Source organism: Sciurus vulgaris, assembly GCF_902686455.1.
Source record: "Sciurus vulgaris genome assembly, chromosome: 8".
NCBI classification, from domain to species: Eukaryota; Metazoa; Chordata; class Mammalia; order Rodentia; family Sciuridae; genus Sciurus; species Sciurus vulgaris.
This window is the reverse complement of record NC_136468.1, coordinates 50,909,401-50,932,358: the sequence shown is the minus strand read 5'-3', so window position 1 is coordinate 50,932,358 and position 22,958 is coordinate 50,909,401. Positions and strand designations below refer to the sequence as shown.

The following is a 22,958-nucleotide window of genomic DNA, read 5'->3' as shown; positions in this document are numbered from 1 at the left end:
TTTCAGTACTGGAGATCAAATTCAGGGCTTCAAGCATGCTAGCCAGGCAGCACTACAATTAAGATACAATGCCCACACCAGAATATTCCTTTTTATGGAATGAATAGTATTCCATTGTATGTATCTACAACTCAGATTGTTTATCCCTCAACGGACAGACAAACTTTGGTTGTTTCCACATTTTGGATATTGTATGCTGCTGTGAACATCGTTGAATTCTCATCTGACTCTTTGTTTTCAGTTAAGGTATATACCTGTGTATAGAATTATTGACTCATGTGATAATTTTATGTTTAATTTTATAAAGAATCACCAAACTGTTCTTCATAGCAACTAGCTAAATCAGCACTTATATTTCTACCAGTAGTATACAACAGTTCCAATATTTGCAAAACTTCATTTCTAGTGTATAACAAGAATATCCTAGGGATGGGGGTTGTAGCTCAGTGGTAGGGCACTTGCCTACCATGTGTGAGGCACTGGGTTCAATTCTCAGCACCACATATAAATAAATAAATAAAGGTCCATCAACAACTAAAAAAAAATTTTTTTTAAATCCTAAAGAGTATAAAGTAGAATTAGTACATTCTTAATACAATGAAATGTTACCTCTTAGTTGGTATGTCTTAGCCAACTACCCTTACAAATAAGATGTTTATTTGAAATGATGTTGATGTTGATGATGGTATCATCATACAATACAGCATCATTTTGAATTAAAGCAATTCATAAAGACTTTAAGGCGTGCGCGAGTTGCTTGGATTCGGAGCAACTGCACCTGAACACCAGGCGGCTGCCCAGAGGAGGAGGCATGCAGCGGGTTGCTTGGACTCGGAGCGAGTGCACCGGGGCTCCAGGTGTCTGCTCAGAGGAGTGGCTGCTCAGAAGATGGGCTGCACAGCCAGGCGATTAGGTGCAGAGCCGGTCCCGGGGCCTAGGCAGCTTCTTGTTGGAAGAGTCACACAGAGACAAGCTGAGGGGCGGAGCAAAGGTTCTAGGACTGCGGGCAGCTTCTCTGAGGAGGGATAACCTAAGGAGACTCTTCTGCACAGGGAAAGGCTCCCAGGCCCAGGAGGTAGGTCCGGGCCTCTGGGAATGTTGCAGAAGAAGGCTTCCCAGCCCAGGCGGTAGTTGTGGATTCACGGGAACCTCTAGGAGGGGAACTGACCAGCGAGACCTCCCCACCGGGTAAGTCTTCCCTGCCGGGTGAGGTTTTCCCACAAGGATAGTAAAACCAGAGACACAGGCCCAAACAGGCCTTGCCTCAGCCCGCAGCCTAGTTCCCCTTTGGATGACCATTGGTCAACAAGTGGAGGCACCTCTGCCCACTAGCAGGGAATATACCCCACCTGAAGGCCACCACAACCTAGAGAGGCAGCTTCCTTGTGGAGCACTGCATTATCAGCTTCCTCCAAGACTTCAGCCTACTGAAGGCTAAGAGGGGATATACTAGAAATCTTCAGGGACATTATAAGTCAATAGAGGAAATCTGCAATATCTCAGCGATCCACTGATACCTGAACAGTATTAGAAAACAAGGGAAGAAAATGCCCCAAACATAATCTAGATGTTGCATCAATAAAATCCAATGACAGCATGGCAGAATAAATGACAGAAAAGGAGTTCAGAATGTACATAATTAAAATGATCACAGAAGCAAACGATGACATGAAAGAGCAAATGCAGGCATTGAATGATGAGATGAAAGAGCAAATGCAGGCATTAAATGATTGCACCAATTGACAGTTAAAAGAGCAAATACAGGAAGCAAAAGATAATTTCAATAAAGAGCGATATTGGGAAAAAAAAACAAACAGAAATCCTTGAAATGAAGAAAACAATAAACCAAATTAAGAACTCCATAGAAAGCATGACCAATAGGATAGAACACCTGGAAGACAGAAACTCAGACATTGAAGACAAAATATTTAATCTTGAAAACAAAGTTGACCAAACAGAGAAGATGGTAAGAAATCATGAACAGAATCTACAAGAATTATGGGATATCATGAAAAGGCCAAATTTAAGAATTATTGAGATCGAGGAAGGCTTAGAGAAACAAACCAAAGGAATGAACAATCTATTCAATGAAATAATATCAGAAAATATCCCAAATCTGAAGAATGAAATAGAAAACCAAGTACAAGAGGCTTATAGGACTCCAAATATACAAAATGATGACAGACCCACACCAAGGCACATTATTATGAAAATAGCTAACATACAAAATAAAGACAGAATTTTAAAGGCCGTGAGAGAAAAGAACCAAATTACATTCAGGGGGAAACCAATATGGATATCAGCATAATTTTCAATCCAGACCCTAAAAGCTACAAGGGGCTGGAACAACATTTTTCAAACCCTGAAAGAAAATGGATGCCAACCAAAAATCTTATATCCAGCAAAACTTAACTTCAGATTTGACGATGAAATAAAATCCTTCCATGATAAACAAAAGCTAAAAGAATTTACAAAAAGAAAGCCAGCATTACAGAACATTCTCAGCAAAATATTCCATGAGGAAGAGATGAAAAACAAAGAAGCAAATCAGCAAAGAGAGGAACTAGCCTAAAGGAATTGTCAAATAAAGGAGAAACCAAGTCATGTCAAAAAAAAACAAAAATGAGTCCAATGACTGGGAATACAAATCATATCACAATAATAACCCTGAATATTAATGGCCTGAACTCATCAATCAAAAGACATAGACTGGAAGAATGGATTAAAAAGAAAGATCCAACAATATGTTGCCTGCAAGAGACTCACCTCATAGAAAGAGATACCCATAGACTAAAGGTGAAAGGATAGGGGGTGATCCAAGATGCCAGACTAGAGGGTGACAGCATCTCCAGTTGCTCCAGAACCCAGGATTCAAGAAGGGGAGGCATTGAGAGACTCGGACTAAAATAGAACCACGGGGTGAGTCCCCCCCACCCAGTGAAGCTCAGCTGGGCGGCAGGCCGAGATTCGAGCGGCTTATTAGAGTAGGACAGGGCAGATAATCTCCCCAAGGCAGCTCTGTGCACTCTGGCGGTGGGCCCCTCCCACAGGGACAGATTCTCCAGCCTCGTGGAGCAGGCCCCCCAGTGAGAGCCTTTCTGCGCAGAAGCAGCCCGGCCAGCTCCGGCCCACCCCGCTGCCAGCTCCGGCCCGCCCGCAGGTTGCTTCAGAGACTAGCACAGGGCGCCAGGGACTTCCCCAAGCAGCCCAGCCCCCTCCGGCAGGAAGCACCTCTCTAGGCTAGCTTCTCGGAGCAGACTGCTCAGTGAGAGCCTCTCAACGCAGAGCCAGCCACAAGTCCCCAAGCCAGCGGAGACCTCCAACCCGCAAGCAGCTTCTGGGACCAGGACTGGGCACCCAGAGACCTCTCCAGGCAGCCTTTTCCCCCTCCAGCTGCAGGCTTTTTCCACGGGGCGATCCAAGATGTCGGACTAGAGGGTGACTGCATCTCCAGTCGCTCCAGAACCCAGGATTCAAGAAGGGGAGGCATTGAGAGACTCGGACTAAAATAGAACCACGGGGTGAGTCTCCCCCACCCAGTGAAGCTCAGCTGGGCGGCAGGCCCGGATTCGAACGGCTTATTAGAGTAGGACAGGACAGATAGAGTCCCCCCCGGGCAGCTCTGTGCACTCTGGCGGTGGGCTCCTCCCACAGGGACAGATTCTCCAGCCTCACGGAGCAGGCCCCCCAGTGAGAGCCTTTCTCCACAGAAGCAGCGCGGACAGCTCTGGCCCGCCCCGCTGCCAGCTCCGGCCCACCCGCAGGTTGCTTCAGAGACCAGCACAGGGTGCCAGGGACTTCCCCAAGCAGCCCAGACCCCTCCGGCGGGAAGCGCCTCTCTAGGCTAGCTTCTATGGGCAGACCGCCCAGTGAAAGCCTCTCGATGCAGAGCCAGCCACAAGTCCCCAAGCCAGTGGAGACCTCCGACCTGCAAGCAGCCTATGGGACCAGGGCTGGGCAACAAGAGACCTCTCCAGATCTCTCTCCCTGGAACCAGTAGCGGGCTAGGGGCAGCATTCTTCGGAAGCACTGCATTATCAAGTTAATCCAAGACTTCAGGCTACTGAAGGCTGGTAGGTGATACACTGGAAATCTACAGGGATACTATAAGCCTATAGAGGAAATCTGCAATATCACAGAGTCCCACTGACATCTGACCAATATGAGAAAATAAGGGAAGAGAATGTCACAAACAAACCTAGATACTATATCAATAAAACCCAATGACAGCACAGCAGAAGAAATGTCAGAAACGGAGTTCAGAATCTACATAATTGAAACAATCAGGGAAGCAAACGAGGAGATGAAAGAGCAAATGCAGGCATTGAAGGAGGAGATGAAAGAGCAAATGCAGGCATTAAATGATCGCACCAATCAACAGTTAAAAGAGCAAATACGGGAAGCAAAACAGCATTTCAAAAAAGAGTTAGAGATACTGAAAAAAAAAAAACAAACAAACAGAAATCCTTGAAATGAAGGAAACAATAAACCAAGTTAAAAACTCCATAGAAAGCATAATCAATAGGATAGAACACCTGGAAGACAACCTCAGATATTGAAGACAAAATATTTAATCTTGAAAACAAGGTTGACCAAACAGAAAAGATGGTAAGAAATCATGAACAGAATCTACATGAATTATGGGATATCATGAAAAGGCCAAATTTAAGAATTATTGGGATTGAGGAAGGCTTAGAGAAACAAACCAAAGGAATGAACAATCTATTCAATGAAATAATATCAGAAAATTTCCCAAATCTGAAGAATGAAATGGAAAACCAAGAGGCTTATAGGACTCCACATATACAAAATTACAACAGACCTACACCAAGTCACATTATTATGAAAATAGCTAACATACAAAATAAAGACAGAATTTTAAAGGCCGAGAGAAAAAAGAATCAGATTTCATTCAGGGGGAAACCAATAAGAATATCAGCAGATTTTTCAATCCAGACCCTAAAAGCTAGAAGGGCCTGGAACAACATTTACCAAGCCCTGAAAGAAAATGGATGCCAACCAAGAATTTTATACCCAGCAAAACTTACGTTCAGATTTGACAATGAAATAAGATGCTTCCAAATGGTATGCCTTTGCGCCATGTACAAACAGAGAGGCAACATGTATCCCATTTGTTTACAATAAAATAAAAAAAAAAAAGAAATAAGATGCTTCCATGATAAACAAAAGCTAAAGGAATTTACAAAAAGAAAGCCAGCATTACAGAACATTCTCAGCAAAATATTCCATGAGGAAGAGATGAAAAACAACGATGCAAATCAGCAACGGGAGGAACTAGCCTAAAGGAATAGCCAAATAAAGGAGAAAATAATCATGTCAAAAAACAAAAATGAGTCCAATGACTGGGAATACAAATCATATCACAGTAATAACCCTGAATGTTAATGACCTGAAGTCATCAATCAAAAGACATAGACTGGCAGATTGGATTTTTAAAAAATCAACAATATGCTGCCTGCAAAAGACTCATCTCATAGAAAGAGATACCCGTAGACTAAAGGTGAAAGGATGGGAAAAAACATACCATGCACATGGACACAGCAAAAAAGCTGGAGTATCCATCCTCATTTCAGATAATGTGGACTTCAAGCCAAAACTAGTCAGAAGGGATAAAGAAGGACATTACATACTGCTTAAGGGAAGCATAACTCAGCAAGACATAACAATCATAAATATCTATGCCCCGAACGTTGGCTCATCCATGTACGTCAAACAAATCCTTCTCAATTCCAGAAATCAAATAGACCACAACACAGTAATACTAGGTGATTTTAACACACCTCTTCACTGCTGGATAGATCGTCCAAACAAAAATTGAATAAAGAAACTATAGATCTCAATAACACAATCAACAATTTAGACTTCACCGACTTGTATAGAATATACCATCCAACAAAGAACAAATACACTTTCTTCTCAGCAGCACATGGATCCTTCTCTAAAATAGACTTTGTTTTATGCCACAAAGCTAGTGTTAGCAAATATAAGAAGATAGAGATACTACCTTGTACTCTATCAGATCATAATGGACTGAAATTAGAAATAAATGACAGAATAAAAAAGGGAAACTTCTCCAATACTTGGAGATTAAATAATACACTATTATACGATGAATGGATAACAGAAGACATCAGGAGGGAAATTAAAAATTTCTTAGAAGTAAATGAGAACAAAGACACACCATATGAAAATCTCTGGGACACGATGAAAGCAGTACTTAGAGGAAGATTTATTTCATGGGCCATATTCAACAAAAGAAGTAGAAACCAGCAAATAAACAACTTAACATTACAGCTCAAAGCCCTAGAAAAGGAAGATCAGACCAACACCAAAAGTAGTAGAAGACAGGAAATAGTTAAAATCAGAGCCAAAATCAACGAAATTGAAACAAAAGAAATAATCGGAAATATTAACAAAATAATTGGTTCTTTGAAAAAATAAACAAAATTGATAAACCCTTAGCCACACTAACAAAGAGAAAGAGGGAGAAAACTCAAATTACTAAAATTCGGAGTGAACAAGGAAATATCACAACAGACACGATTAAGTACAAAACATAATTAGAAGCTATTTTGAAATTCTATACTCCAACCAAACAGAAAACCTCGAAGACATCAACAAGTTTCTAGAGACATATGAATTACCTAAACAGAACGAGGAGGACATACACAACATAAATAAATCAATTTCAAGCAATGAAATAGAAGAAGTCATCAAAAGCCTACCAGCAAAGAAAAGTCCGGGACCAGATGGGTTCTCAGCCAAGTTCTACAAAACCTTTAAAGAAGAGCTCATTCCAATACTTCTCAAAGTATTCCATAAAATAGAAGAGAAGGGAACCCTCCCAAACTCATTCTATGAAGCCAGTATAACCCTGATACATAAACCAGACAGAGACACATCGAGGAAAGAAAATTTCAGACCAATATCCTTAATGAACATCGACGCAAAAATTCTCAACAAAATTTTAGCAAATCACATACAAAAATATATTAAAAAGATACTGCGCCACGATCAAGTGGGTTTTATCCCAGGGATGCAAGGTTGATTCAACATCCAGAAATCAATAAATATCATTCACCATATCCACAGACTCAAAGTTAAGAATCACATGATTATTTCAATAGATGCAGAAAAAGCATTCGATAAAATACAGCATCCCTTCATGCTCAAAACACTAGAAAAAATTGGGGTAGTGGGAACATTCCTTAACATTGTAAAGACCATCTGCGCTAAGCCCATGGCCAATATCATTCTAAATGGTGAAAAACTGAAAGCATTCCCCCTAAAAACCAGAACAAGGCAGGTTCACCACTTCTATTCAACATCGTTCTTGAGACTCTAGCCAGAGCAATTAGACAAACCAAAGAAATTAAAGGGATACGAATTGGAAAAGAAGAACTCAAACTATCCCTGTTCACTGATGACATGATTATATATTTAGAGGAACCTGGAAATTCCACCAGAAAACTCGTAGAACTCATAAATGAATTCAGTAAAGTAGCAGGTTACAAGATCAATGCTCATAAATCCAATGCATTTTTATACATAAGTGATGAATCTTCAGAAAGAGAAATTAGGAGAACTACCCCATTCACAATAGCATCGAAAAAAATAAAATACTTGGGAATCAATCTCTCAAAAGAGGTGAAAGACCTCTATGATGAGAACTCCAGAACACTAAAGAAAGAAATTAAAGAAAACCTTAGAAGATGGAAATATCTTCCATGTTCTTGGATAGGCAGAACTAATATTGTCAAAATGGCCATACTACCAAAAGTGCTATATAGATTCAATGCAATTCCAATTAAAATCCCAATGATGTACCTTACAGAAATAGAGCAAGCAATCATGAAATTCATCTAGAAGAATAAAAAACCCAGAATAGCTAAAGCAATCCTCAGTAGATAGAGCGAAGCAGGGGGTATCACAATACCAGATCTTCAACTCTATTACAAAGCAATAGTAACAAAAACGGCATGGTATTGGTACCAAAATAGACAGGTAGATAAGTGGTACAGAATAGAGGACATGGACACAAACCCAAATAAATACAATTTTCTCATACTAGACAAAGGGGCCAAAAACATGCAATGGAGAAAAGATAGCCTCTTCAACAAATGGTGCTGGGAAAACTGGAAAACCATATGCAACAGAATGAAATTAAACCCCTATCTCTCACCCTGCACAAAACTCAACTCAAAATGGATCAAGGACCTCAGAATCAGACCAGAAACCCTGCATCTTATAGAAGAAAAAGTAGGTCCAAACTTTCAACTTGTTGTCTTAGGACTAGACTTCCTTAACAGGACTCCCATAGCACAAGAAATAAAAGCAAGAATCAACAACTGGGATAGATTCAAACTAAAAAGCTTTCTCTCAGCAAAGGAAACTATCAGTAATGTGAAGAGAGAACCTACAGAGTGGGAGAATATCTTTGCCACTCATACTTCAGATAGAGCGCTAATATCCCGAATCTATAAAGGACTCCAAAAACTCTACACCAAGAATACAAATAACCCAATCAACAAAGGGGCTAAGGAAATGAACAGACACTTCACAGAAGAAGATATACAAGCAACCAATAGATATATGAAAAAATGTTCAACATCTCTAGTAATAAGAGAAATGCAAATCACAACTACCCTAAGATTTCATCTCACCCCATTTGGAATGGCAATTACCAAGAACATAAGCAACAGTAGGTGTTGGCGAGGATGTGGGGAAAAAGGTGCACTCATACATTGCTGGTGGGGTTGCAAATTAGTGCAGCCATTCTGGAAAGCAGTATGGAGATTCCTCAGAAAGCTTGGAATGGAACCACCATTGGACCCAGCTATCCCACTCCTTGCCCTATATCCAAAGGACTTAAAATCAGCATACTACAGAGATACAGCCACATCAATATTCATAGCTGCTCAATTCACTATAGCCAGATTGTGGAACCAACCTAGATACCCTTCAGTTGACGAATGGATAAAGAAATGTGGCATATATATACAATGGAATATTACTCCACCATGAAAAATGATAAAATTTTGGCATTTGCAGGCAAATGGATGAAATTGGAGGATATCATGCTCAGTGAGATAAGCCAATCTCAAAAAATTAAAGGACGAATGATCTCGCTGATACGCGGATGAGGACATATAAGGGGCGGGTAGGAGGGGTTAGCATTAGGGTTAGGGTTAGGTTTAGGGCTAGGGATAAGGAGGGTGGTAAGAATGGAGGAAGGAAGGACTGTATAGAGGGAAAAGGCGGTGGAAGGTGTGTGGGGGGAGGGAAAAAAATAACAATGCATCAAACAACATTGCCCTGTTTAAATTTATGATTTTTAATTAAAAGAAAAAAATGCAATCTGTAAAAAAAAAATTAATAAATGATTAAAAAAAAAAGGTGAAAGGATAGGGAAAACCATACCAGTCACTTGGACTCAGCAAAAAAGCTGGAGTATCCATCCTCATTTCAGATAATGTGGACTTCAAGCCAAAGTTAGTCAGAAGGGAGAAAGAAGGACATTTCATAAGGATTAAGGGAAGCATAAATCAGCAAGACATAACAATCATAAACATCTTTGCCCCTAACAGTGGCTCATCCGTGTATGTCAAACAAATCCTTCTCAATTTCAGAAACCAAAGAGACCATAACACAATAATACTAAGTGATTTTAACACGCCTCTCTCACCACTGGACAGATCTTCCAAACAAAAATTGAATAAAGAAACCATAGATCTCAATAACACAATCAATAATTTAGACTTAATGGACATTTATAGAATATACCATCCAACCAAGAGCGAATACACTTTCTTCTCAGCAGCACATGGATCCTTCTCTAAAATAGACCATATATTATGCCACAAAGCTAATGTTAGCAAATACAAGAAGATAGAGACACTACTTGTATTCTGTCAGATCATAATAGATTGAAATTAGAAATAAATGAAAGAGTAAAAAACAAACTTCTCCAATACCTGGAGATTAAATAATACACTATGATAAGATGAATGGATAACAGAAGATATCAGGAGTGAAATTAAAAAATTCTTAGAAGTAAACAAGAACAAAGACACATCATATCAAAATCTCTGGGACACTATGAAAACAGTACTTAGAGGAAAATTTATTTCATTGAGCCCATTCAATAAAAGAAGAAAAAATCAATAAAGAACCCCAACACTACAGCTCAAAGCCCTAGAAAAAGAAGATCCGACCAACACCAAAAGTTGTAGAAGACAGGAAATAGTTAAAATCAGAGCCAAACAAACGAAATTGAAACAATAGAAAAAATTGACAAAATAAATAGTTGGTTCTTTGAAAAGACAAACAAAATTGATAAACCTTTAGCCACACTAACAAAGAGAAAATAGAAAACCCAAATTACTAAAATTCAGAATGAACAAGGAAATATCGCAACAGACATGATTGAAATACAAAATATAATTAGAAGCTATTTTGAAAATCTCTAACAAAATAGAAAATTTCAAAGACATCAACAGGTTTCTAGAGAAGTATGAATTGCCTAAACTGAATGAGGAGGACATACACAATTTAAATAGATCAATTTCAAGTAATGAAATAGAAGAAGTCATCAAAAGCCTACCAACAAAGAAAAGTCCGGGACCAGATGGGTTCTCAACCGAGTTCTGCAAACCCTTTAAAGAAGAGCTCATTCCAGTACTTCTCAAAATATTTCATGAAACAGGAGAGGAGGGAACCCTCCCAAACTCATTCTATGAAGCCAATATTACCCTGATACCTACACCAGACAGAGACACGTCGAGGAAAGAAAATTTCAGCCCAATATCCTTAATGAACATCAACGCAAAAATTCTCAACAAAATTTTAGCAAATCGCATAAAAAAACATATTAAAAAGATAGTGCACCACGATCAAGTGGGTTTTATCCCAGGGATGCAGGATTGGTTCAACATCCAGAAATCAATAAATGTAATTCACCATATCAAGAGACTTAAAGTCAAGAATCACATGATTATTTCAATAGATGCAGAAAAAGCATTTGATAAAATACAGCTCCCCTTCATGCTCAAAACACTCGAAAAATAGGAATAGTTGGAACATTCCTTAACATTGTAAAGGCTATCTATGCTAAGCCCATGGCTAATATCATTCTAAATGGTGAAAAATTGAAAGCATTCCCCCTAAAAACTGGAACAAGGCAGGAATGCCCCTTTCACCACTTCTATTCAACATTGTCCTTGAAACTGTAGCCAGAGAAATTAGACAAACCAAAGAAATTAAAGGGATTTGAATAGGAAAAGAAGAACTCAAACTATCCCTTTTTGCTGATGATATGATTATATACTTAGAGGAACCTGGAAATTCCACCAGAAAACTCTTAGAACTCATAAGTGAATTCAGTAAAGTAGCAGGATATAAGATCAATGCTCATAAATCCAATGCATTTTTATACATAAGTGATGAATCTTCAGAAAGAGAAATTAGGAAAACTACCCCATTCACAATAGCATCGAAAAAAATAAAATACTTGGGAATCAATCTCTCAAAAGAGGTGAAAGACCTCTACAATGAGAACTCCAGAACACTAAAGAAAGAAATTAAAGAAAACCTTGTAAGATGGAAAGATCTCCCATGTTCTTGGATAGGCAGAACTAATTTTGTCAAAATGTCCATACTACCAAAAGTGCTATACAGATTTAATGCAATTCCAATTAAAATCCCATTAATGTACCTTACAGAAATAGAGCAAGCAATCATGAAATTCATCTGGAAAAATAAGAAATCCAGAAAAGTAAAGCAATCCTTCACTGGAAAAATGAAGCTGGGGGTATCGCAATACCAGAACTTCAAGTATACTACAAAGCAATAGTAACAAAAATGGCATGGTATTGGTACCAAAGTGGACAGGTAGATCAATGGTACAGACTAGAAGACACATATACAAACCCAAATAAATACAATGTTATCATACTAGACAAAGATGCTAAAAATATGCAATGGAGAAAAGATGGCCTCTTCACCAAATGGTGCTGGGAAAATTGGAAATCCATATGCAACAGAATGAAACTAAACCCATATCTCTCACCGAGCATGAAACTCAATTCAAAAATGGATTAAGGACCTCGGAATCAGACCATAGATCCTGCAGATTATAGAAGAAAAAGTAGGTCCAGATCTTCAACATGTCTGCTTAGGACCAGACTTCCTCGGCAGGACTCCCATAGCACAAGAAATAAAAGCAAGAATCAACAACTGGGATAGATTCATACTAAAAAGCATTCTCTCAGCAAAGGAAACTATCAGCAATGGGAAGAAGGAGCCTACAGAGTGGGAGAAAATCTTTGCCAATCATCATTCAGATAGAGCACTAATTTCCAGAATCTATAAAGAACTCAAAAAACTCTACACCAAGAATACAAATAACCCAATCGACAAGTGGGCTAAGGAAATGAACAGACACTTCACAGAAGATATACAAGCAATCAACAAACATATGAAAAAATGTTCCACATCTCTAGTAATAAGAGAAATGCAAATCAAAACCACCCTAAGATTCCATCTCACCCCAATTAGAATGGCGATTATCAAGAATACAAGTAACAACAGGTGTTGGCGAGGATGTGGGGAGAAAGGTACACTCATACATTGCTGGTGGGGCTGCAAATTAGTGCAGCCACTCTGGAAAGCAGTGTGGAGATTCCTTAGAAAACTTGGAATGGAACCACCATTTGACCCAGCTATCCCACTCCTTGGCCTATACCCAAAGGACTTAAAATCAGCATACTACAGAGATGCAGCCACATCAATGTTCATAGCTGCTCAACTCATAATAGCCAGATTGTGGAACCAACCTAGATGCCTTTCAATTGATGAATGGATAAAGAAACTGTGGCATATATATATAATGGAATATTACTCAGCCATAAAGAATGATAAAATTATGGCCTTTGCAGGCAAATGGATGAAATTGGAGAATATCATGCTAAGTGAGATAAGCCAATCTCAAAAAACCAAATGTCGAATGATCTCTCTGATAAGTGGATGATGACACATAATGGGGGGTGGAGGGGTTACTGTTAGTATTAGTGTTAGGGTTAGGAAGCGGGGCAAGAATGGAGGAAGGATGGACTGTATAGAGGGACAAGAGGGGTGGGAGGGGTGGGATGGATGGGGGGAAGGTAAAAAATATCAATGAATCAAACAACATTACCCTATGTAAATTTATGATTACACAAATTGTATGCCTTTACTCCATGTACAGAGAAACAACCTGTATCACATTTGTTTACAATAATAAAAAAAACAGTCAATAAATGTCAAAAAAGAAGACTTTAAACTCTATATTGTTTAACTTTTTTTTCTAAATATATGAAAATTTTTTTATTAGTTCCCCTATTCATGGGCAATCGATTGTTTCCAATTTTTTTAGTTGTAAATAGACACAATGTTTTTATTTTATTTATTTATGTGGTGCTTAGGATTGAACCCAGTGCCCCACACATGCGAGGCAAGCACTCTACCACTGAGCTACCACACCTGCCCTCCAGTTTTTTTTTTTTCTTTTTTTAAATTTTTACAGACTGCATTTTGATTCATTGTACACAAATACGGTACGACTTTTCACTTCTATGGATCTACACAATATAGATTCACCCCATTCCTCTAATCATGCATATTTACGGTAATACTTTCTGTCTCATTCTACTATCTTTCCTTTCCCCCACTCACTCCTGCCCCATTTTCCTCTATACCATCCAAAGTTCCTTCATTCTTCTCTTCCCTCCCACCACCTCTCTTATGTATCATCATCCACTTATCAGAGAAAACATTTGGCCTTTGGTCTTTTAGGATTGGCCTGTTTCACTTAGCATGATATTCTCCAACTTCGTCCATTCACCAGCAAATGCCATCATTTTATTCTTTATGACTAATATTCCATTGTGTGTATATACCACAGCTTTTTTATCCTTTCATCAATTGAAGGGCATCTCGGTTGGTTCCACAGTCTGGCTATTGTGAATTGAGTAGCTATGAAGATTGATGTGGCTGCATCTCTGTAGTATGCTGATTTTAAGTCCTTTGGATATAAACCAAGGAGTGGGATAGCTGGGTCAAATGGTGGTTCCATTCCAAGCTTTCTGAGGAATCTCCATACTGCTTTCCAGAGTGGCTGCACTAATTTGCAACCCCACCAGCAATGTATGAGTGTACCTTTCTCCCCACATCCTCGCCAACACCTGTTGTTACTTGTATTCTTGATAATCGCCATTCTAATTGGGGTGAGTTGAAATCTTAGGGTGGTTTTAATTTGTATTTCTCTGACTACTAGAGAGGATGAGCACTTTTTCATATACTTGTTGATCACCTGTATATCTTTGTCTGCCCAGTTCCTTAGCCCATTTATTCATCAATTTTTTTTTTTACCAATATGAGCAGACAGCATTCTTATGATAAACACCTTTTCTTGTCATCTTGATTCATTCTTCTGAGTGAGTACCTTTTTTTTTTTTTTTTTTTGGTATATACTAATTTTTTATTTACAAAATAAAAAGTGTTAACGAACAGTAAAGTAAATGTGTTGCTGTGTATCATATGATGAATGAGAGAGTGAACAATTGCAACAAAAACATTCCAACAATCTTCTCTCTGAGCCTGACAGCAGGACTATTCAACCTGTTTTCCAATATATTACAATCATATTTGGATATATAAAGCCCTCTCACTTTGCTAGAAGGAGTAATGATATAGGCTTATCATTAATGTTAATGTTAAGAAGGCTTAACAACATTATCAATTTGTTATTTATAGAGAACTCTGCACAAAAATGACAAGTAGAAAATTAATAAGGATAGACTATACTATGTCATAAAATAAACTTTGAGAAATTTTAAAAATTTGAAATCATGCAGACTGTTTCCTACATGATTTATTACATTGAAAATAAGTCACCTTAAGATATATATAGAACCCGACCCCCACAACTCAACAACTTCAAAATTAAACAGCACACATAAATATTTAACAGGTCAAAGAAGGAAGCATAAGAAAAGTAAATAAGAAATCCTTTGAACTAAGTGATAATAAAAGCATAAAATATCAGTCTCTGGGACAAAATAGTACTCAGATGAACACTTAGAACTTAAAGTGTATCAGAAAGAAGCTAGATTAACAATCAAATTATTTTCAAATTAGGTAGTAGGAAGAAAAAGTAAGAATAGGAGAAATAATGTGAAATAGAAAAGAAATAATACAGCTGAAAGTTGATAAAAGTTAACAAGTATAATCAAGAAAAAAGCAAGAAAAAAGTGAAAAGGAAGCTATCTAAACAACCTTACAGATGCTAAAAATGTATTAAGGTAAATATTACAATTGTATAAGTACAATTATATAGCTTACATAACTTGTCCTATTTTAGAGGATAGAAACCCCTGCTAGTTTATATGATCCATGTGGGTGGTATTTTTTTTTCCATTCTTTCACCTTTGGTCTGTGAATGTCTTTGCTTTGGAGACAGTATATTGTTGGATCTTGTTTTTTAATTCAATCTGCCAGTATATGTCTTTAGGCCATTAGTGTTCAAGGTTATTACTGAGATATGATTTGTGTTCCTGGTCATTTTGGTTTGTTCTAGTTTTTAATTTAGTTTCTCCTTTGATTGACTATTTCTCCCTTCACTGGTTTTCACTTTTTTTTTTTTTCCATATTTGTGGAATGTTTTGTTGAGAATATTCTGAAATGGAGGCTTTCTGGTTGTGAATTCCTTTAATTTTTGTTTATCATGGAAATTTTTTATTTCATCTTCAAATCTGAAGTTTAATTTTGCTAGTCATCGGATTCTTGGTTAGCATCCTTTTTCTTTCAGAGCTTGGTATACGTGATTCTTGGACCTCCTCCTAGCTTTGAGGGTCTTGGTTGAGAAATCAGCTGAGATCCAAATTGGTTTCCCCCTATGTATAATTTGATATTTTTCTCTCTCGGTCTTTAAATTTTTATCCTTATTCTGTATGTTATGCATTGTCATTATAATGTGCCTTGATGTGAGTCTGATGTAATTTTGCACATTTGGGGTCCTGTATTTGATTTTCCACTTATTTCTTTAGCTTTGGGAAATTTTCTGATATTACCTCATTGAAAAGATTGTACATTCCTTTGGTTTGTATCTCTGTGCCTTCACCAATCCCAATAAATCTTAAATGTGGTCTTTTCACGTTATTTCATAATGCTTGGAAGTTCTCATTCATGGTTTCTTACCATCTTCTCTGTGTGGTCAGTTTTATTTTCTGTTGGTGATACTTGCTATTGAACTTTTAATTTTGTTTATTGTTTGATTTGGTTTATTGTTTCCTTCATTTCAAGGATTTCTTTTTCTTCTTCTTTTTTTTTTTAATCTCTCTTTACTGAAGTGATCTTTTGCTGCCTGTGTTTTCTCTCTTACATCATCTTTTACTTCACAGATCAGTTTAGCTATGTACATTCTAAACTCCTTCTCTGGCATTTCTTCCACTATGGCATTTGGATTCTGTTACTGGAGTATCTGGGCTTGCTTGGGGTAATTTGTTCCATTGCTTTTTCATGTTGTTGTGTGTCTACCCATCTAACAGTATGGATCTACCACAGTTTCTACTCTGTGGGTTTATAGTATCCCTGAAGGTTTCCAGTACCTCACTTGTGGGGAAGCTGCCTGTCTACTTTCTTGATTTCACACCACAGAGCAACCAGGAACTCGGCCTCCTCTATTTTTATTATGATCTAAGAGATATTAGATTTCTCCTATTATTTAACTTCTTATATAGCCGTAGAAAGAATGTAAAATTGAGTTACCAGTGATAAATTGATGTTTTTAATTATTTAAACCAAAATTTGCCAAATTCTTGTAAAAATATATTAAATTGTCCTAGCAGTTATCTGGGAATTTGAAGTTAAAAATAACTGTAAGGCTGTGACTTAAAACAGTGCTTCTCAAACTTTAAAATGAAGAACTATGGGATAATTTTGATAAAATACAGATTCTAATCTCGGGGTCTTTGGGGCCAGCTCTTCTGCTTGTCTAACAAGACCAAAGTAATGGTAATACTGCTAGCCAGAGGAACACACCTTGAGTAGGGTTCACTTAAAGTATTAATAAGAATGGAACCTAATTGTCAAAAATGTTTAACAGCTCTGAAGGCATTCTAAAACTAAGTTATAGAGAGGTACTGAGGTCTGAATTAGAATGAACAATAGTCCATGTTTGTATGATTATGTTAAAATGGATTCTACTATAACTAAAAAGATAAAATAAACCAAGTCATAAATATATATTATATATTTAAATATATTTAATATATTTATATATTGAAAAATATATATATATTTTTAGGATACTTGGGATTGAACCCAGGTATATTTTACCACTGAGCTACATCCCCAGTCCTTTTTTAATTTTTAATTTTGATACAGGGTCTCACTAAGATGCTGAGACTGGTTTCAAACTTGCAATCCTGTTGCCTCAGCCTCCCAAGCCACTGGGATTATAGGCATGTACCACCTTAATATTGAAGTTATTTTTAAGTTGTCTTTTCTGTTTTTTTCCTTAGGGAGTGCCTTGGTGAAGCACATGAGCCTTGTGACTGCCAAACATGGAAAAACTGGCTACAAAAAATAACTGAAATGAAACCAGAAGAACGTAAGAGGAATTTTAGATAACTATGCTATGTATTTCCTAATACCATTCAAAAGATAATGTCATATTTCTTATAATCTCATTTAAGAGGTTTTCAAGTTTGTTGCTTGTAGAGCTCCCATATTTAACATTGCCCCTCTGATTAATACCCTTTTGGAGATCTGACTTTTTGCAAGAAGAAATCATAGACAGGTCCCATGTTTCTAATATGACTTTACAGCCTAAGATAAACAGGGCTGGGAGGGTCATATTTAACTGTTATCACTGAGACTTCTATAAATACATTTTCTCATTTTTGTTGGGGAGGGTACCAGGGATTGAACTCAGGGGAACTCGGCTACTGAGCCACATCCCCAGCCTTATTTTGTATTTTATTTAGAGACAGGGTCTCACTAAGTTGCTTAACACCTTGCTTTTGCTGAGGCTGGATTTGAACTTGCCATCCTCCTGCCTCAGCCTCTTGAGCTGCTAGGATTACAGGCGTACACCACCGAGCCCGGCTTAGAAATGCTAGGAGGTGATGTTAGTAATCTTGTTTTACAGAGGAAACTAATATTTAGGTTGTACTGAGTGACAGAGCATATACCTTATGATGGAATGGATTGAATCTCTAAAAGAACTCCCTTTTAATCCTTCCTAGTGGCAATTCCCACATTAAAAAATAAAAATATCTACTTGGCAATATTTTCCCACCTCCTAAAGTGTTTCTGACAACTATTTTCTTTCACATTAATATAAATGTAAATTAATTTAGTTTGTCTTTTTAAAGTATTTTCTTTTTTTTCCTCTTCTTCTTCTTTTTTTTTTTTTTTTTTTTTAAGCTGTAGACGGACACAATTTCTTTCAATTTCTTTATTTTCTTTCCTTATTTTTATGTGGTGCTGAGGATCGAACCCAGTACCTGACATGTGCAAGGCAAGAGCTCTACCCCTGAGCTACAACCCCAGCCTTTTTTTTTTGTTTTTAATAGTGGAGTTACTCTGACATGTTGCAAATCAGGATGAAGAATTCACTCAGTGGTCCGGGGTTGTAGCTCAGTGGTAGAGCACTTGCCTAACATGCGTGACTCACTGGGTTTGATTCTCAGCACTGCATATAAATAAAATGAAGGTCCATTTACAACTAAAAATATTTTTTAAAAAAATTCACTCAGGGCTGGTGTTGTTGTGGCTCAGTGGTAGAGTGCTTGCCTAGCATGTGTGAGGCACTGGGTTTGATCCTCTGCACCGCATATAAATAAATGAATAAAATAAAGGTCCATCAAATCAAAAACTAAAAAAAAAAATTTTTTTAAAGAATTCACTCAGTGAATCTATACTTATGTTCAAAGCAACAATAAGATGATGCCAACAGGTACATTGGTTCATTCCTATAACTCCAGCGATTTGGGAGACTGAGGCAGGAGAATTGCAAGTTTGAGGCCAACCCCAGCAACTTAGTGAAATCCTATCTCAAAATTTAAAAAAAATAAATGAAAAGGGCTGGGGACTTAGTTTACTAGTAAAGTACCCCTGGGTTCCATCCCTAATACCATAAACAAAACAAAAAGATGATTCCAGCCTTCAGCAAATACAGAGATAAAAGGGAAATAGTCAGATAATTACAGTATTATATGACAACTGATACAGTAGAGTAACAGTGAGAGTGCAGAAACAAGAACAGCTAATTCAGGTTGAAGGTATGAAGAATATGGAAGAATCTTCTGAAGGCAGTAGACTGCATTGGATTTGAGCATGTCTTGCAGAGATAGAGATATGGTATTGGTAATTTAGATCCTCAAGGTTCATTTTGTTCACTGACTCAGAATGCCACTTTTTTTTAATAAATAGAGAAATGAAGTTATCAGAGACTTTTTAATCAAGATAACTGATTGAACCTGGCACGATGTGAATATCTGAAATCCCAGCAGTTCAGGAGGCTGAGGCAAGAGAATCACAAGTTCAAAGTCAGCCTCAGTAACTTAGGAAGGCCCTAAGCAACTTAGCAAGATCTTGTCTCAAAATTAAAAATAAAAAGGGCTGGGGATGTGGCTCAGTGATTAGCCTTCCTTGAGTTCAATCCCTGTACCATAAAAAAACAAAACAAAATTAAAAAAAACTGATTGCCTATGAAAGGTAGATTGAAGGAGAAATAGACCAGAGGCAGAAGGTTGAGTTGATTTTTTTCTTAATTAAAAAAAAAATTTTTTTTTTAGTTGTAGATAGACACAATACCTTTATCTTATTTATTTACTTATTTTTATGTGATGCTAAGGATCGAAGCCAGTGCCTCACATGTGCCAGCAAGTGCTCTTCCACTGAGCTATAACCCAGCCCAGGAGGTTGTGTTTGTAATTTGGATCAGAGGGTATCGTGATGCCATTAGTTAACGTTAGGAAATTCAGCAAAAGGAGTTACTTTGAAAACAGTGGGCCTTGTTGTGGATATTTTGAACTTAAGGACACACATGTAGAGTTGTCCAATAGGATTTTGAAAATGCTTGTCTGAAGCTCAGAAGAGATGTTAAGAAAGCTTAGGAGTAATTTGTTGATTTCAAATGGTATCTTCATTTTTTTTTTTTTTTTTTTTTTTTTTTTGCGGTGCTGGGGATTGAACCCAGGGCCTTGTGCTTGCAAAGCAAGCACTCTACCAACTGAGCTATATCCCTAGCCCAGTATCTTCATTTTTTATTTAATATTTATTGAGTGATGTTGCACATTAGAAGACAAATAAGATGACTTATATGCTCTTGAAATTCATATTTTAGAGAAGATATGTGTTATAAATGTTGAGAGAATTGTTCCTGTGGTAAAGGGAAGGTAAAGAAAACACTTTATAAAAGAATTGATGCTTCTTAAGTCCCATCTTGAAAGTGATAGATGTTCTTCACATGGACCTGAATTTGAAGGACATTTCAGACATAGGATGAAGTAATGTTGTGAAACACCATGGAATATTCAAGGACTACAAATCAGTACATCCAGCACAGGGGTGCAGTAAGATGAAATAACAAATGCAACTGCACGTACAAGAGTCCAAATCATACATTGAGTGCAGAGAGGGAGTAGTATACAATGCCAGGAAGTGTGACTTTAGATACTGAAAAGGAGTTTTTAGTTGGAGAGTGATGAATGAATATGCTTGCTTAGAAAGACCACTCAAGCAGAGGTAGGGATGGTAAATCAAAAACTATTAAAGCACCAGGCAGAACCACCATATCTGAGACATTTTCAGAATGAGCAGGTGAGAGGCTTTGAGGGTGTAAACAAGACAGGGGCAATTCAGGTGAGGCAGTGGGTATATGTAGGAGAATTAAGAAAATGTAATTGGGACTGGGAATATAGCTCAGTTGGTAGAGTGCCTGTTTCTCATGCACAAGGCCCTGGGTTCAATCCCCAGAACCACCAAAAAAAAAAAAAAAAAAAAAAAAAAAAGATGCCATTGTATTTAGTTTTAAATCTAGTATGCTAGAAGATTTAATACACATGAAGTAGTGTAGCATACTGTTTAATTCCTAAGTAGAAATGGCCAAAAGTATCCAAGATATAAAGTAAGTATATTGATAGTTAATCATTTTTAATCATCCCTTACCATTTTAAAATTGGATCAATCATTTCCATACCCATAGATAAGTTTGTGCAAAGGAAGGAAAGGGAAAGTGACCTAGCTATTGGGAATAGATTATTGGTGAGACTGTGAAAGAATAATCCTGCCTGTGATAATGATCCTGTTTATAAGAAAAGAAATAGAAAAACTAGAAAATGGTGTGCATGGATTACCAATGGTGACCATAGATAGGGAAACCACAAATTAAAAACTGAAGATATCCAAGCCTTGTGTCACATGCCTGTAATCCCAGTGACTCTGGAGGTTGAGGGAGAAAGATAATGAGTTCAAAGGCAACCTTAGCAACTTATTGAGACCTAAGCAACTTAACAAGACCCTGTCTCTAAATAAAATATAAAAAGGCTGGGGATGTGGCCCAGTGGTTAAGTGCCCCTGGGCTTAATCCCCTGTACCACAAGCAACAACAACAACACTAAAGGTAATCCTTGAAGAGCCCAAATGGGATTTTGATTCAGAAAGAAGAAGTAACATTGAAAAATAGAATAAGAGACAAGAGCTTCTCAGGGCAGGCCCCCCAGTGAGAGCCTTTCTGCACAGAACCAGCTCCAAGTCCCTGAGCCAACACGCGATGAGCTCTGGGCCCCGCAGGTTCTTCAGAGACCAGGACAGGGCAGCCAGGGACTTCCCAAAGCAGCCCGACTCCCTCCAGCGGGAAGCGCCTTTCTAGGCTAGCTTCTCGAAGCAGACCGCCCAGTGAGAGCCTTTCTACACAAAGCCAGCCACAAGTCCCCAAGCCAGCAGAGACCTCCGACCCGCAAGCAGCCTCTGGGAGCAGGACAGGGCAGCCAGAGACCTCTCCAGGTGGACCTGCCCCCTCCGGCCACAGGATTTTTCCACGGGGCGATCCAAGATGGCGGACTAGAGGGTGACTGCATCTCCAGTCACTCCAGAACCCAGGATTCAAGAAGGGGAGGCATTGAGAGACTCAGACTAAAATAGAGCCACAGAGTGAGTCTCCCCCACCCGGTAAAGATCAGTCTGGGCGGCAGGCCCAGATTCAGGTGGCTTATTAGAGTAGGGCAGGGCAGCTACAGTCTTCCCCAGGCAGCCCTGCGCACTCCGGCAGTGGGCTCCTCCCACACGGCCAGCTTCTTGGAGCAGGGCCCCCAGTGAGAGCCTTTCCACACATAGCAAGCTACAAGTCCTGGAACCAGTAGCGGGCTAGGGGCAGCATTCTTCGGAAGCACTGCATTATCAAGTTAATCCAAGACTTCAGGCTACTGAAAGCTGGGAGGTGATACACTGGAAATCTACAGGGACACTATAAGCCAATAGAGGAAATCTGCAATATCACAGAGTCCCACTGAGATCTGACCAATATGAGAAAACAAGGGAAGAAAATGTCCCAAACAAACCTAGATACTATATCAATAAAACCCAATGACAGCACAGCAGAAGAAATGTCAGAAACGGAGTTCAGAATGTGCATAATTAAAACAATCAGGGAAGCAAACGAGGAGATGAAAGAACAAATGCAGGCATTAAATGAACGCACCAATCAACAGTTAAAAGAGCAAATACGGGAAGCAAAACAGCATTTCAATAAAGAGTTAGAGATACTGAAAAAAAAACCAAACAGACATCCTTGAAATGAAGGAAACAATAAACCAAGTTAAAAACTCCATAGAAAGCACAACCAACAGGATCGAACACCTGGAAGACAGAACCTCAGATATTGAAGACAAAAT

General features: G+C 38.2%; 1 protein-coding gene across 6 annotated transcripts in view; it reads left to right on the top strand.

Moving 5' to 3' along the window:
• ANKIB1 (ankyrin repeat and IBR domain containing 1) overlaps nt 1-22,958 on the top strand; it is a 161,945-nt gene that overhangs the window by 111,823 nt on the left and 27,164 nt on the right. For all 6 annotated transcript variants that reach the window (XM_079152082.1, XM_079152083.1, XM_079152084.1 and 3 more), the window contains one exon: nt 17,580-17,668. In XM_079152082.1, coding sequence (XP_079008208.1) covers nt 17,580-17,668 — 89 coding nt within the window. The remainder of the gene's footprint in view (nt 1-17,579; nt 17,669-22,958) is intronic.